Source organism: Sus scrofa, chromosome 6 (genome assembly GCF_054392235.1).
Source record: "Sus scrofa isolate SSC_HxYL_T2T_F1_AM1 chromosome 6, Sscrofa_HxYL_maternal_Yorkshire_Landrace_v2.0, whole genome shotgun sequence".
Classification (NCBI taxonomy): Eukaryota; Metazoa; Chordata; class Mammalia; order Artiodactyla; family Suidae; genus Sus; species Sus scrofa.
In genome coordinates, this window is record NC_139388.1 from 43801031 (window position 1) to 43817344 (window position 16314).

General features: G+C 54.0%; 1 protein-coding gene across 2 annotated transcripts; it reads left to right on the forward strand.

Moving 5' to 3' along the window:
* Nucleotides 1-4715: 4715 nt before the first annotated feature.
* PLEKHF1 (pleckstrin homology and FYVE domain containing 1) lies at nucleotides 4716-15982 on the forward strand. 2 transcript variants are annotated; one of them, XM_005653260.4, is made up of 2 exons: nucleotides 4716-4874; nucleotides 14387-15982. In XM_005653260.4, the coding sequence occupies exon 2, from the start codon at nucleotides 14401-14403 to the stop codon at nucleotides 15250-15252; it is 852 nt and encodes a 283-aa protein (XP_005653317.1). In that variant the 5' UTR covers nucleotides 4716-4874; nucleotides 14387-14400; the 3' UTR covers nucleotides 15253-15982. The 2 variants fall into 2 exon arrangements, with proteins under 2 accessions (XP_005653317.1, XP_003127051.1); XM_003127003.7 differs by lacking the exon at nucleotides 4716-4874 and adding an exon at nucleotides 5565-5658.
* The last annotated feature ends 332 nt before the right edge of the window (nucleotides 15983-16314 follow it).

The window sequence follows — 16314 nt, forward strand, 5'->3', positions numbered from 1 at the left end:
GTGAGCCCCCAAGGACAGAGACGATGCCTCATTCATCTCTGCATCTGCTGCTCCGTGGTGGCAAAAAAAAAAAGTGTCTGCTGACTGTTGAATGAATGAATGACCCCGGCGGACCCTTGTCAAACCAGTGCTGCCAAAAGCCTCTTGGCTTTGCTCTGTTTGAGAAGTTCGGTGTGTCTAAAACACCGTGAAGATTATATTTAGATGAAAGCATTTGTTTCCTCTACCTGAGGCATTTTTCAAAAGGCAGTGTTTCTTTTTGTCTCTCTTGTTTTTCCCTCTGGCCTAGTCAGTGTCTTTCTTATTTTCCCCTTTGGCCTAGTTAGAGCCTCATAGAGACACCCGTGATGGGAAACAGACCAGTAATGTCCCCGAACATGAAAAGGATGTGCAGACTTGGAATGACAAACATGGAGCAAACACACGCAGAACAGAATAAATATTGACACTGCAGAGAGAGGGGGAAGGGGAGCGGGGAGGGGAAGGCACTGCAGTTCCCTGGTTCAGCAGAGTGTAGACACAGCCTCAGTTTCCAATCCAGTACTTCAGCAAATCCAACATCCAAAAACTTGAGAGATTTGCTTTTGAAATCAGTTTCCAAACATCTCAGGTGTGCTCCTTTAAAAACGAATCTTCGCATTCCCGTCGTGGCACAGTGGTTAACGAATCTGACGAGCAACCATGAGGTTGCAGGTTCGATCCCTGGCCTTGCTCAGTGGGTTAAGGATCTGGCGTTGCCAGGAGCTGTGGTGTAGGTTGCAGATGCGGCTCAGATCCCGCATTGCTGTGGCTCTGGCCTGGGCCGGCGGCTACAGCTCCGGTTCGACCCCTAACCTGGGAACCTCCATGTGCCGCAGGAGTGGCCCTAGAGAAAAGGCAAAAAGACAAAAAAAAAAAAAAAAAGAATCTTTGTAACCAGGTGAATAGAAATCTTTCCCCAGTGTCCCACATTGCCGAGGCTTTGAGACTCAGCCTCAGGTGTATAATATTTTTTGCTGTTGGTTTTTGTTCTTTTTGTTTTTTGGTCATGCCCATGGCATGTGGAAATTCCCCAGCCAGGGATCAAACCTGTGCCACAGCTGTAACCAGAGCCACCGCAGTGAAAGCACTGGATCCTTAACCTGCTGAGCTACATGGGAACTCCAGCTTCAGGTGTGTAACTGATATAGAGAGCAGCATGGAAGAGTTCCTGCTGTGGCATGGGGGGTTAGGGATCCAGCATTGCCGCAGCTGTGGTGTACATCGAAGCAGCTAGGATTCCATCCCTGGTCTGGGAACACCAAAAAAAAAAAAAAAAAAAAAGGAAGGAAGCATCATGGAAAATCAGGGAGACTTGAATCACCCTGATATAGGTAGGTCGGCCCTTGTTCCCTTTTTCTTCTTGTTTTCTCCACTTTCTGCTTTGAATCCTTGCAAACTGACAGAAGAGTTGCAACTACGACGAGCAGCTCAAAGTTGGGGGTTGGCAAACCCCAGCCTGTGGCCTGTTTTTGTACAACACGTGAGCCAAGAAGGGATTTTACATTTTTCTAAAAAAAATTGAAGCATAATTGATTTACAATGTTGCGTTAATTTTTGCTGCTGTTGCATTTTTTTAAGTGCTTATAAGAAAAAAAAAAAAAAAACCCTCAGAAGAAGCAGCTTTCATGGCACATGAAAATGATAGGACAGTCAGTGCATTTGCTAAGCACTGGCAGACCGCCCGTGCCCCGTTGGTCACTCTACAAGGGCAGCGTTGAGAAGGTGCCCCGGGACTCCTGGTTCCCAGAGCCCCAAATCTTTACTATCTGACCCTTCACAGAGAAAGTTTGCTGACCCCCTACCTAAGGTCATCAATTGTTACTCTTTTGTCCCTCTGTTTTCTCTCGCTTTTGTGTGCGTCTCAACACTTCCCCCTTCGATGCTTTAGCATCTGTCTCCCTTTCTCAAGCCCAAAGCTAGGCATGGCAGGTCCAGCCTGGGGAGAGGTAAGATGGTGTCAAGAGCTTAGCACACACTGCTTGGCACTTAGAACTTAAGAGCCGATCCCACAGATATTCCTGGCATTTTCCACAGGGGGGACTGCCAGAACCCCTAACCTGAAAACCCTGAGCCTGGCGCCTTCCGGAAAGCCCAGTTCCCCAAGTCTGGATGCCAGCTTTCCCTCAGCAAGGGCTTCTTAGCCGAAGAGCAGAAAAAGCCTCAGGGAGACCTCATTTTTTCCACAGCTTGTGGCTTGGCTGACTCAACTTCTGCCTTTCCCTGAGTCACGAGTTTTTCCTCCTATTTGGAGGAGCTGGGCCCTCCACCCAGGACTTCTCAGCCCACGGCTGGTCCCTGGTGGGAAGGGGTGGACCATTAGAAGATCGGAGCTTGTGCTGCCTCCAAGGGGTTTCCCAGAGCCGCACCCAGCTCCACAGAATGTCAGCCCTGGAAGTAAGGACCGATCAGGGGACCGAGGTCCCAGTGGGCCCTGGACCAGCAGCGTGGTAAGGATAGCTGGGACCTCCTAACCCCAGGACCAACAGGGGTGATCTTCTCTCTGGTTTTCCGGAATCACAAACATGCCTCCCTTTCCTGGACACCTGCTCTGTGCCCGAGGGCCTAATCACAGGGCTTCCCAGAGCCACCTCAGCCCAGGCAGGGCCTGCCTTCCTGGAGGACGCCCTCTCTTGCTGGGGAAGTGAGGGATCTGGCCCTGAGGCCGTCATGGAACATGGCCTTAAAGGCAAAGCTCCAAGCTCCCTCCATCCCTATCCCCCCACCCCCAGCGACAAGCATGTGTGTACTTGGGATGGCATTTCCCTGTGTCTCTCTCTACGCATCTCCCTGGTTATAACGCAGCCTCTGGGATCTTGGGGCCTGGTCTCTCTCTCTCTTCTGTCTGGTGGAGAGGGAGGCCTGGCTATGCCAGCAGAACTCTTAAACTCAAATGTTTATTCCATGGGAGAAAATCTTTGTAGTCAATTGACTTATTACAGAGCTACTAAAACCAAAAAAGAAAAAAAAGAAAAAAGAAAAATAGAAACACTAAGGGCATTACATTTGAATTAATTTTCATAATAAAAGCAATGATTAAAAGACATGTCATTTTATCAGAGTACTTTAAAACTAGCATTCTCTTAATTTATAACATTGTCTTCAGAGGTTTATCTTTTCCTTCCATTCTCTGGTTATCAGAAGTATAGTTTGACTATAATCAATTTAATTAGGAGAATGAGAGTTTTAATTAAGTGTTGATTCATTACCAAATTATTTGTCATTTACAATGTATTTTATTTACTGTATATGATTTAACCTATCTGATAACAAATAGATGTACAGAAACATATACATACAATATATAATTGTTGTTCTGTGTTCAGCTAAATATCTTACTGCAAACCCAGTGGTCATGTAGCTATTACCTAAGTCAAGAAAACAAACATTATAGCATCCTCAATCCCTCTCCTGCTTGCTTCGAAGAACCCTTCTTTCTCCTTTTCATAAGGCAACTACTATCCTAGTGTTTATGATAATAAATTCCTGTTCTTCTTTGTATATAATTTTATCACCTAAGCTGACACTGTCTCTTTCTGAATTTATATAAATAGAATTTACAGGAGTCCCCTTTACGGCTCAGTGGTTAAGGAACCCGACCAGGATCCATGAGGATGTGGGTTCGATCCCTGGCCTTGCTCAGTGGGTTAAGGATCCTACGTTGCTGTGGCTGTGGTGCAGGCCGGTGACTGCAGCTCCGATTCGACCCCTAGCCTGGGAAGTTCCATATGTCAAGGGTGTGACCCTAAAAAAATAAACAAAAAAACAACAACAAAGAATTGACATTAATTTTGTTGAACATTAAAAACATTAAATTAAAAATATAACTTTCTCAAAAAAATGTGTATTCAACTGCAGGTACGTAAGTGGGTAAAGTGGGGATGAGAGTGGTGGGGACTGTGGTGAGTGGGGGAACACAGGCCCTATCTAAAGGGGACAGCTCCATGCAGAGATGGGGGACTGGAACCTTCAAATCCTCTGGTTTAAGAGAAGCTGAAAATCCTGATATTTGTGTATAATCCTTAAAGACGAAGTCTTGGCAATGCACAGTATAAATGTTTAAATACTTTTGTGGGGCCGTGGCTTCTGCTGGGTGAGGGTAACCACGGCTGGGAAGGCAGTGGAGGTGGACTCTCTGAGGCCACAGCTGGCTGCCTATCGCTTCCACCCCTCCTCCTCCTCTAGGCCTCTCCTGGTTCTTTCCTCTCTTGCCTCATCCCCTTCCCTTGTGGGAACGTGCCCATTCCACTGGGCTGGGAAAGGCAGATCCCAGCGCAGGACCCCACCTCACAGTCCCTGTCCACACCACCCAGGAGAGCCAGCCCCCATTGCTCAGCTCAGACCCCCAGCACCGCCCCCTGGCCCTGGGCAGAGCAGGAGGTCCAGTGAGCCAGGCACGCAGAACCGGGTCAGCTCTTCCTCCAGCTGCTGTCTCTCACTTTGGTCCTCGCCCAGCAGGCACTGCCCTGGCCTGAGCCAGCCCCTCTGGGCAGACAATGCCCAGGTCTGCCCTATTTGGTAAGACAAACCCATCTGGGTGACAGACCATTGACTAAGAGCAGAACTCAGTTCTCGGCACTGGAGAGAAAGGAACGAACGAGAGAAGCAGTCCAGCCCGCGCGGGCTCACAGCCGAGGTGGGGGGGATAGCCACGGACATGTAAACAAGTGACTTCATCAGATGATCTCAGGTTTAGAGAAGAGCTTTCCAAAATAATAAAACGGGGTGAGGTAGGAGAGGGTGACGGGGTGGGTCAGGGAAGCCTCAGAGGAGGTGACAGTTTGAGTTGACCTTAAATGCCAACAATGCAGCCTGGGGAAGATCTGGAGACGAAAAGGAAGTGCAAAGGCACAAAGGTGAGAACAACCTTGGGGGTTTGAAGAACAGGAAGAAGCTAGTGTGAAATGAAGTGTTGAGGGGGATGGGGGGGGGGGATATTACCCGCTGGTGACCGGAATGTTGCCGTTCGGGAATGGGTAGGTGAGTCCATTGAATTCGCATCTTCAGGATATGTTTGAAAGTATCCACTATACAATTTTTTAAGCTATAGAACAGAGAAGGCTGCTCATTTTTAATATTATGATTATCAGTCTCTCAGCTGCCGAGAGAGGACTGTGTCAGCTAGCAGCAGGGAGGTTCGCCAGGGGCAGCAGAAGGCACAGTAATAACACACCGCCTCCCGCCCCATTCTCCTGGCCCGCAGGCAGGCCCCGGTCGGGCGAGGACGCAGTCTCCCTCGGGGCGAGAACAGCCAGCCAGCGGAGTGTGGCGGCGGAAAGGGAAACTGGGGGGGCGGGGGCCTGAAAGTAGGGACTCAGCTCCCGGAGCGAACGAGGAGAACTCCCAGCGCAGGCCCGGGGCAAGCGCGCACCGCAAACCCACTCAAACTCCTGCCGTTCCGCCCGCGTACATTTCTCGGGAACTTGAGTTCCAAGAGTGGGCGCCCAGGCCCCGCCCCCGCTGCGAGCCAGGGCTCGGATTGGCGGAGCCGTATCGAGGGGCGTGTCGGGGAGAGTTGGAACGCGGCGGCTTGGGCGGCGGAGTTTGGCCCCCGCCGACCAGCGGAACGCGGTGGCTGAGTGTGGTCTGGCCGGCCGGCTGCAGGCGGGGCGCGGGGCGCACGGGGCCCCGGCCGAGGAGGTAAGGGTCTCCGGCTGCGCTGTGTCGCGCGGAGCTGGAGGGCTGCCCTCCGGCGGATTTCAAGCTCCCCCGGCCGCCTCGTCGGGGCGGCCCCTGGGCCCGGGCGGGGCGGACGCGCAGTCAGGGCCATCTCGGTCGGACTCTCGCCCTGAAGTAGAGGCGCCTAGCTGGTGGGGCTGGAGGCGAGGTGGGAACTGCTGGGGCTCCAGGGAGAGCGGGGTGAATACGGGTAACGGGCCTCGGGAGTCGAGGCAGGGTCATCTCAGGATGCGCAACATCAGTGCGGAAAACGTCTAGAGGGGCCCGTGGGCCTTGAGCCCTGGGGCTGCAGGGATCTCCGCTCTCACGGTCCGGAGACAGTTCGAGGATTCCTGACTCACGCCGTCGTCGGGGCCTCACCCCCTGGTCCCAGTCTGCGGAGTGAGAAGTGGGCTGGGACAACTGCCCCAGAGGAGCAGGGAGGAGAGGAAGAGCGGCAGCGCCTTCCTGGTGGCCCAGGTCCTCCCTGGCCTTTTGCACTTAGGAGCTTCCTGTCCCCTGAAGCCTTTGACTTTGTGACTTTGGGTGGGAATTGTCAAAGGGAACGAGGCAGGGCATAATCTCCCATTTCGCAGAGGCTGTGACTGAGGCAGGCCCAGAGAGAGGTGGCAGTTCCTTCCCAGCTGGAATCACCTGGAATCTCCTTCCCTTTCTCCCTGAACTCCTGAAGAGCTGTGCAGGGACAAGTGGTCATCAGCCCCTTTTACAGGTGGAAAAATGGCCATTCTTAGTCACTCTGAAACTTGATCAGGGATATATTCCTTTGGAATTTGAACAGCCCTGTATCTCAACATCAGAGAGGGTCAGAAGCCAGGGGGGAGGCAAGGATGATTGCTGGGGTAATTCTTGGCACATAATTTCCACTTAGTGCTGGCAAGTTCCTGGGCTTGAAATTTCCACTGGGATCTGTGCAAGGCGAGGGTTAACTGTGACTTCAGCCCATGTCTCCACAGACAACAGCCCTCAGGGCTACCCAGAGGGGGAGTTGAGGCAGCCCAACTGAGCTAAGGGACCTGCCCAACCCAGACCACCCCAAGGTAGGAAGGGGGCTGGGCAGCCCAGCCAGGCTAATGACCTGTCCAGGCCACCCCAAGGGGCCCTTGACCTGGGTTGGGAGGTCTGGGGGTGGGGTGTGGTTGGAGATCAGGCTTTTGAAGAGGGGGCCCTGCCCTCTGAATTGAGGATTTCTTATTCTGTCTTTGGGTAAGAGCAACCTTCAGCAGCTCATGGTTATCTTGGAGCTGGGACCTTGGGCAGGGACTTTGATGATGGAGGTGGCACCTTCCCCAATGGGGCTTTTATGAAGAATCGGTGAGCTAATACTTGTCATGCTGATGTGCCTGGTGCACTGTAAGCTCTCAGCTTATTTTCCTTATTACTTTTCCTTGTGTGGAGGAGGGGCTTCCACGAAGCACAAGGCTGGACAAGGCTGCTCAATGGCCCCTTTGGAAGGAGGGACACTTGGACTGTGGCCCTTCCCTCAGTGCACCTGGGGGAAAACCCAGATCCTGATCTTGGCCTGTGGGCCTGTCAGACGGGTTCCTGCGGCACCTCTGATCATAACCTCTCACTGCTCACCCTTTCACAGTCAGGTCCTTGAGCTGTTTCCTTGGCTCAGGACACGCTTCCCTCAAGCCTTTGCATGGCTGGCACCTTCACATTCAGGCTGTGGTCCAGGGTCCCTTCCTCGCCAGGCCTTTCCTGAGCACCCCCTCACCCCAGCCCTGCCCAGCGCAGCAGCCCTTTTCTTCAAGATGCTTTTGATCGGAAACCACCTTGTTGGTTTACTTTCTAGTCTGGCTCTTGCACCTGCAGGGTCTGGTCCCTAGCTTCCTGCTGTAACTCAGTGCCTAGCATAGTAGGACTGCGCCTGGCACGTGGTAGGACTTTCGTGACTATTTGGAAGGTGAAATCAGGCAGGTGTGGAAGCAGGGTGGGCCTGGGTGGGGCTGGAGGGAAGGAAGGGCCGATGATAAACCAGCCCTGCCCCCTACAGGAGAAGCCAAAGAGAGTCCAAAGGGCCATCTCCTCGACTCTCTCTGTGACCTCCCTCTCTGATAAGCAGTGTCCCCAGCCATGATTCTAATGAAAGATGGACCTGGGTGCCCCTCCCAGCTTCTGCTGTACGGGGTTCCCAGGCTGGGCCCCAGACATCCCCCTTAAATCCCAAAGGTGGAGTTCCTGTCGTGGCTCTGACTAGGAACCATGAGGTTGCGAGTTCGATCCCTGGCCTTGCTCAGTGGGTTAGGGATCCGGCGTTGCCATGAGCTGTGGTGTAGGTTGCAGATGTGGCTCGGATCCCCGCATTGCTGTGGCTGTGGCGTAGGCCAGTGGCTACAGCTGCGATTGGACCCCTAGCCTGGGAACCTCCTTATGCTGTGGGAGCGGCCCAAGAAATAGCAAAAAGACCAAAAAAAAAAAAAAAAAAAGAATAAATCCCAAAGGCTGTGTCCAAGTGGAGGAGACGAGTTCCACTGGGATACAGCTCTGTGCCAGGAGCATACTTAGAGTAGGTACCTTATGCATTTGACAGCATGTGGTGGTATAGATCAGGGGCCTACAGACTTTTTCTGTAAAGATCCAAATAGGAAGTAAATATTTTAGGTTTTGCAAGCCAGTCTCTGTCGCGGGTGGCTGTGTTCCAATAAATTATAGTTAGAAAAGCTGGCAGTGGTTCAGACTTGGTATAGATTGGCCAGCCCTGGTGTAGATCACGTGTGACACCTCGAGTGTCAGGCACAAAACCCTGGCCACCCAGTGGCACTCAGGACACAGCTCACTCACCCAGAGCACCTTCGGCCCAACTCAGGCGGTGGGGTCACTCGCGTTCAGGAAAGCCAGCCCAGGAGCCTGCCCCCCATCAGAGCCCTGCAAGAAAGAGCAGGTCTGTTTGCTTCCCTGCTCCTAGATGCTGGCCCTTCGGGAGTGTCCACTTTCTGTTAGCACCGGGGTACCATCTGGGGAGGCGGGGCACAGGCTGTCCTGAGGCAGGTGGCCCCAAGAGGAGTGGGCATGGGCTCAGCCTTCTCCTCCCCTGTCCTAAGGGGAGGAGAGCAATTGTTACAGTCATCTGCTGAGAACAATAAAGAGGATCCCCCATCTGCTGCAAGGGGTGGGAGATGGGGAGCCGGGGGCTGCTGCCCTGTTTACCAAGAAAATCTCCAGCCACGTTAAACCAGGTGTGAAGTTCTGGTTGTGGCAGATGTGGGGGAGCCCCCAGGAGGATGCTGTCTGCCGGGCCGCTCACCCAACCTGGTACCCGCTGCAGGCCCACAGAGGAGGGGGCGCGAGAACCTGCCCTGGTCAGCGGGTGGGGTCAGCTCAGAGCCCAGACCGCTTTCATTGTCACCAGGTATCCCGCACCCTTCCCGGGCCCTGTTTTGCCATGAGCGGCTGAGCAGGATCTATAAGAGCCTGGTGGGGGCCCTATAAACCACACTGACTAGAGACAGAGCCCTGCGGGGCATCGGGGGACCCCCTACAAGGGAAAGGGAGGCAGGTTGTAGGCCCTCCCCTGCCCAAAGCTCCCTGCTCACCTGGGCTCTCCCCTTCCCTTCCCTCATGCCACCCACCTGGGTAGCATCTAGTCAGAGGTGGACCTGGGCAAGCCCGCCTCCAGAGCTCACCCAGTCCCACAGGGTGGGGGTCGGGGTGGGGGACACCTGCTCTTCTCTCCACACAAAGTCCATCTGTCTCAGCACCGAATGTTCGGCCTCAGTCTGTGGCTGCAAGATTGGGTTTTCATCTGGTTCTGTCGGGTGGCCGACCCACACGTGTGCTGGAGGGAACAAGTGGCGTTCACACCTCAGGCATTCATCCTGGCATCTGCTGCTATGCTGTGCCCAGCCAGGTGACCCACAACTTGCCAGAATTGACTGGTATTGGGATTTTGATCACATTTGCTGCTTTTTTTTTTTAAATGAAAGAAATAAAATATTGTAGATAAAAGTAAAGCCTTTGGAGTTCCCCTTGCAGCTCAGCAGTTAACAAACCTGACTAGGAGCCATGAGGTTGCGGGTTCAATCCCTGGCCTCGCTCAGTGGGTTAAGGATCTGGCGTTGCCATGAGCTGTGGTGTAGGTGGCAGAGGCAGCTCGGATCCCGCACTGCTGTGGCTCTGGCATAGGCCAGCGGCTACAGCTCCGATTCGACCCCTAGCCTGGGAATCTCCATATGCCGCGCGGAAAGCGGCCCTAGAAAAGGCAAAAAGACAAAAAACAAACAAACTAAAACAAACGCAAACACAAAGAAAACCTGAAACTCTGTACCCATTAAATAACAACTCCTTCTCCACCCTTCCCCTCCCCCACCCCCACCCCCACCCCGCCCTGGTAACCACCTTGCTACTTTCTGTTTCTGTGAATTTGACTACCACAGATACATCCTATTCGCAGACTCAGGCAGTATTTGGCGTTTTGTGACTGGCTTATTTCAGTTGGCCTAATGTCTCCAGGGTCCATCCGTGTTGCAGCATGTGACAGGCTTTTCTTCCTTTTTAAGGCTGCATAATATTCCATCGTAATTCGGTACCACATTTTGTTTATCCACTCATCCCGCAATGGACACTGGGGTTACTTCCACCTCTGGGCAGTTGTGAATAACGCTGCTGTGAACATGGGTGTTCAACTACCACTTGGAGATCCTGCTTTCAATTCCTTTGGATAGATACCCAGAAGTGGATTTGCTGGATCATATGGTGCTTCTATTTTTAATTTTCAGAGGGACTGCCATACTGTTTTCCATGGTGGCTGCACCAATGTACATTCCTACTAACAGTACATGAGGGCAGTTCCTGTTGTGACTCAGCAGAAATGAATCTGACCAGCATCCATGAGGACGAAGGTTTGATCCCTGGCCTTGCTCAGTGGCTTAAGGATCTGGCATTGCCATGAGCTGTAGTGTAGGTCATAGATGGGGCTCAGATCCCATGTTGCTGTGGTTGTGGAGTAGGCCAGTGGCTAGAGCTCCAACTGGACCCCTAGCCTGGGAACCTCCATATGTCTCAGGTGCAGCCCTAAAAAGGAAGAAAAAAAGTACACATAAGTCACATTTGGAGTTCCCGTCATGGCTCAGTGGTTAACGAACCCAACTAGCATCCATGAGGACGTGGGTTTAATCCTTGGACTTGCTCAGCTGGTTTCCGTGAGCTGTGGTGTAGGTCACAGACGCGGCTCGGATCCCAGCCAGTGGCTGCAGCTCCGATTCCACCCCTAGCCTGGGAACCTCCATATGCTTCGGCCCTAAAAAGACAACAAAACAAAACAGTGCATGAGGGTTCTAACCTCACCACATCCTTGCAAACACTTATTTCTTGGTTTTTGTGATAGCAGCCATCCTCATGGGCACAAGATTCCATCCTATACATTTTTATTCATGGATATGGTTCTTGAACACTTTTGTTTGTTTGTTTGTTTGTTTTGCCCTTTTTGTCTTTTTCTAGGGCTGCACCTGCAGCATGTGGAGGTTCCCAGGCTAGGGGTCCAATCGGAGCTGTAGCCGCCAGCCTACCCCACAGCCACAGCAATGCCAGATCCCAGCTGAGTCTGCAACCTACACCACAGCTCACAGCAACACTGGATCCCCAACCCACTGAGCGAGGCCAGGGATTGAACCCGCAACCTCATGGTTCCTAGTTGGATTCGTTAACCTCTGAGCCACGACAGGAACACTGGTTCTTGAACACTTTCAAAATGCTGTGTCTTTTCTGCATGTGTGGTGTCACACAGACTGCTCGGCAGGCTGCCTTTTCTGCTCGGCCACTGGTGTCTCTTGTGGCTCCCTGTTGACCCACGTGGACTGGGCGCAGTGGTTGGAACCGCCGACAGTAGCCTGTTGTGTGAGTGCACCTGGTGGTTCTGCCCTTTCCCCTCTGCCAGGCACCTGTGTTGTCACTGCCACAGGTCCTGAGGTCCCCTCCCTTGGTGCATCTCCCTCCCCTGCTGCACTCGGAGCTCCTCCAACAGAGCCCTCATCCAGCCCATCCCAGGGCCCAGCACTCAGCCCAGGGGTCCTGGGGTGGCCTCTGGAATGTTGCCAGACTGTCCCCGGCAGGGACCGAGTAACCTATAGCCCGGGGCTGTCACTGATAATCAGCCAGGTTTGCAACACGCTGCCAAGATCAGCAGCCTAAAAATAGCAGTTCTTACATAAGATGATGTGGACAGCACTTCTCTGGAGGCCTTGTGGTCTGAAAGGAGCCAACTGGTACGTGACCTGGGGCCAAGCACCCCTGTTGTGTGAGGCATCCGGCCCCCACGCCGGCCCCGCCTTGGCTTCCCACAGGTGGCCTGACTTACAGAACTGCCGTGTGGTGACCCAGAAACACCACGTGTCTGATCAGTGGGGCCGGAGGTGTGCTGTGCGCGCCTGTACACTTGTGTGCACGTGGTGGCGGTGGCAGTTGGTGTTGGCTCATCTGCTTCCTCTTCAGAGACAGGAGGGGGTGGCCCCTTCCTCCCACGGTGGGCCGGCCAGAGCTCTGGTTCATTCATTCACTAGCCACTCCTGAAGCCCCTCCTGTGTGCTCAGCACCTACTATGTGCTCGGTTCTAGGCACTGGGGGGGACACAGCAAGTGAACAAGAAAAGGCTCCTGCTCTGATGGAGCTTAGACCTGAGCGAGGGAAATAGAAAACACGCCAGCAAATGATGGCTAGACAAGAAAATATCAGGTGCTTGATAAGTCCCATGAAGAAAAGCAAAAAAAAGGTAGCATCTTGGAGATGAGGTCAGAAAATTTCTTAGGTAAAGACAGTGCGTATTTTAGGCTCCACGACCATGTGGTCTCTATCACAGTCTCAGCTCTGTCACTGCAACAGAAAAGGAGCACAGACCATTGTTAAATGCTGTGACTACATTCCAATAAAATTTTGTTCATAAAACCAGGCTGTGAGCCAGATTTGACCCTCAGGCCGTGATTTGCCAGCAGCCCTGTCCTGGGTTGGGGGAAAGCTGCCTGAGCTGGGGTTGGCAGACAGCCTCTTTCTTTTTTTTTTTTTTTTAATTTTATTTTATATTGAACTAGGTCGATTGGCAGTGTTGTGTTAATTTCAGGTGTACAGCAAAGTGATTCGGTTATACATATATAGCCATTCCTTCTCAGGTTCTTTTCTCATATAGGTGATTACAGAATATTGAGTAGAGTTCCCTGTGATATACAGCAGGTCCTTGTTGATCCAGAGAGACCCATTCTGAATGGAAGATGCTGTTACAGGCAAAATGTGGTGGCGCCTTGCTGTCAGTTCATGGGTGGAGCGGTGTGATTGGAAGTGGGAAGACTGGGGCTACGTGTGAGCAGTACAAATGATGGCGCTTGCTCCAGGGTTGAATGTTGGGGGTACAGGGAAGAGGTTCAAGGGTGAGTCCTAGATTTGGGGCTTCAACAACTAGGTGCATGGGGCTTCCTTTCTGGAAAAGAAGAGGCGCTGGAGGGAAAATCCACATTTGTGTGGGGTATGTGGAGTTTGAGGACCCTCCTGGATCAACAGGTGAGCAATCACAGGGGCAGCTCAGTGGAGAAGCTGGGACTGCAGGCGTGACCTGGGGAGCTGGCAGTGTTTGGGTGATCTTCAAAACTATGAGTCGGGTGAGTCACAGGGAGTGGGTGTGGACAGAGCACAGCAGGCCCAGGTGAGAACTGGGGCTGCCACCCTGAGCACTTGGCAGAGGAGGAAAGCGGCCTCATGCTCCTTGGGGGAAGGCACTGTGCAGCATGGTCTCCAGGGGTGCAAGCCCTGGGCTGCTCATTTACTAAAAAAGCCTCAGTTTCCCTCCTGTCATGGAGGGGAAAGGGGTTCTATCTCTTAGGGTTGGATTGGGGAATGTCTTTTTTTTTTTTTTTTTTTTTTAGGGCCACACTTGCGGCATATGGAAGTTCCCAGACTAGGGGTCGAATTGGCGCTGTAGCTACTGGCCTACACCACAGCCACAGCAATGCCAGATCTGAGCCTCGTCTGCAATCTACATCACAGCTCACAGCAACACTGGATCCTTAACCCACTGAGCAAGGCCAGAGATCGAACCCGCAACCTCATGGTTCCTAAGCGGATTCGTTTCCGCTGCGCCATGATGGGAACTCCTGGACTGGGGAATGAATGAGATAGTCATTGGCTTGGAGGAAGCCCTCAGCAATGGTACCTGTGATGGTGGTGGTGACCCTTGGGCCCACGGGCTGAGTGAGTGGTTGCAGGGTCTCTAACGCTTTGTCTTGGTTAACAGGGGACTCAATGACAGGTTGGGGTGGCAGACACCCTGCCACCTGGCGCTCGCCATCCCCCTGGGGCAGGCCCAAAGTGCTAGTAGTTAGTGCTCCTGGGAGCCCCTGATGAGAGTCCAGGCTCAGTATCCTTGCCCCTTGGGTGGATGCTGTTGAGGCTTGTTCTACTCTGTCTTCCAATGCTCCCCAGCTCAGTGACACATCTACACCTGCCTTCCCATCCCTGGCTGGCTTTCACCACCTGCTCCTAACAGGACGGGGACATCCCTTTTTACCTCCTAGTAACTCCCTTGTCTAAGGGTCAGCTTCTGGGCAGCGAGTTTCCTTGGTTGCGTGGCCGCCTGGGCCTGCTGGGTCACAGTGGGGTAATAAGTGGGCTGTTTGGTGGATGGGTTATGAGCTGGGGGGTGGCAGGTGGCCTTGACCTCTGGCTATGCCTGGGCAAGCTGATGCCTGCTCTGCTGCTCCTCCCACAGCCGAGTGCCCGAAGATGGTTGACTACCTGGCAAACACCGAGATCAACAGCCAGCGCATCGCAGCGGTTGAGAGCTGCTTCGGGGCATCAGGGCAGCCGCTGGCCCTGCCGGGCCGGGTGCTGCTGGGCGAGGGCGTGCTGACCAAGGAGTGCCGAAAGAAGGCCAAACCGCGCATCTTCTTCCTCTTCAACGACATCCTGGTGTACGGCAGCATCGTGCTCAACAAGCGCAAGTACCGCAGCCAGCACATCATTCCGCTGGAGGAGGTGACGCTGGAGCCGCTGCCCGAGACCTTGCAGGCCAAGAACCGCTGGATGATCAAGACGGCCAAGAAGTCCTTCGTGGTATCGGCCGCCTCGGCCACGGAGCGCCAGGAGTGGATCAGCCACATCGAGGAGTGCGTGCGGCGGCAGCTGCTGGCCACCGGGCTCCAGCCCAGCACGGAGCACGCGGCACCCTGGATCCCGGACAAGGCCACGGACATCTGCATGCGCTGCACGCAGACGCGCTTCTCGGCGCTCACGCGGCGCCACCACTGTCGCAAGTGCGGCTTCGTGGTCTGTGCCGAGTGCTCCCGCGAGCGCTTCCTCCTGCCGCGCCTCTCGCCCAAGCCCCTGCGCGTCTGCAGCCTCTGCTTCCGGGAGCTGGCCGCCCAGAAGCAGAAAGAGGAGGAGGAAGAAGAGGAGGAGGAGGAGCAGGGCCCCCGGGTTCCCGGGCAGCCGGCCTACCTGGCCGGGGCCGTCTGCGGAGCATCCAGTGGAGACGACGATGACTCAGATGAGGACAGGGAGGGCGGGGATGGCGACTGGCCCAGCCGCGTGGAGTTCTACGCCGGGGGTGTCTCCTGGTCATCCTTCCACAGCTGACCCCAGGTCTGCAGACCGGAGCGAGGCTTACCCCCCGCCCCAGCATGCAAGAAGGTGCCACTGCCCAGGTCCCTAAGAGGGCAGAGTTCCCCAAGCTGCCCAGCGCCTTGCAGGACCTTACTCTACAGGTGGTGGGCACAGTGGAAGTGGCTCCTTTTCTCTGAACACCCCCCACCATTTTCTCTGAACAGATGCCATTTTCAGCCCTATGAGCTTCAGCTCCAAATGACCCCTTGAATCTGATGACCCCTACCCCCCCCCCGGCCCCCCTACCTTTAAGGACAGAGAAGGAAGGACTGGAGTGAGGTCCCCTCTTCTCTAAGGCCTGGAACCACAGCCCCTGGCCCCGGGACCCTGTGGGGAAGACGGGGTCCTGAGAGGCCTGGAGGAAACCAGCGCATGCCCACCTACCTTGCCAATGCACACCTGCTGGGCTGGCTGGGCCTTGTCAGGCCAGGCATGTGGGCTCACCCAGAGCGAGGCACGAGACCCCCATGCAGTGGGTACCTGCCAGGCCCAGGGACTGCAGTTGAGCTCCCCAGGGTCCAGGGTGGCCTACCGAGGCCTCTGGCCCCGTGTCACCTCTCTCCAGGTGTCTGATGCCTTTCAGTCCTGTCTTTATCTCTCCCTGGGCTGAGAAAAGCAGTGTTTTCCATTAGGGCTCTTAATTGCAAGTGACAGAAACCCTATCCAGACTGACTTAATAATAAAAAGAAAGCTTATTGACGGATGTGGTTGAAAAGCCCAGGAGTGTTCTTGCTTCAGACACAGCTCTGTGACTGGGGACTCAAACCATGCTAGGTGGCAGATGTCAACAACTGTCCATCACGCGAGGTATTCTTGGGAATGCTGGCAGTTCCAGTGGGGTCAGGGGTTCACACCACATCATGGCTGGTTCCAGAGGACAGGGCCCCCGTCTGTCCGGGCACTGTGACCATGGCCTGACACCTGCAGCCCTGTTCACTTGGTGTGAATTTTCTAAATGGACGGACAGCAAGTAAAGGAAACAGGGAGCCACCCATCCAGCTTTGCCTGGGCCTTCCACGTGGCCTCCTGCCCAGG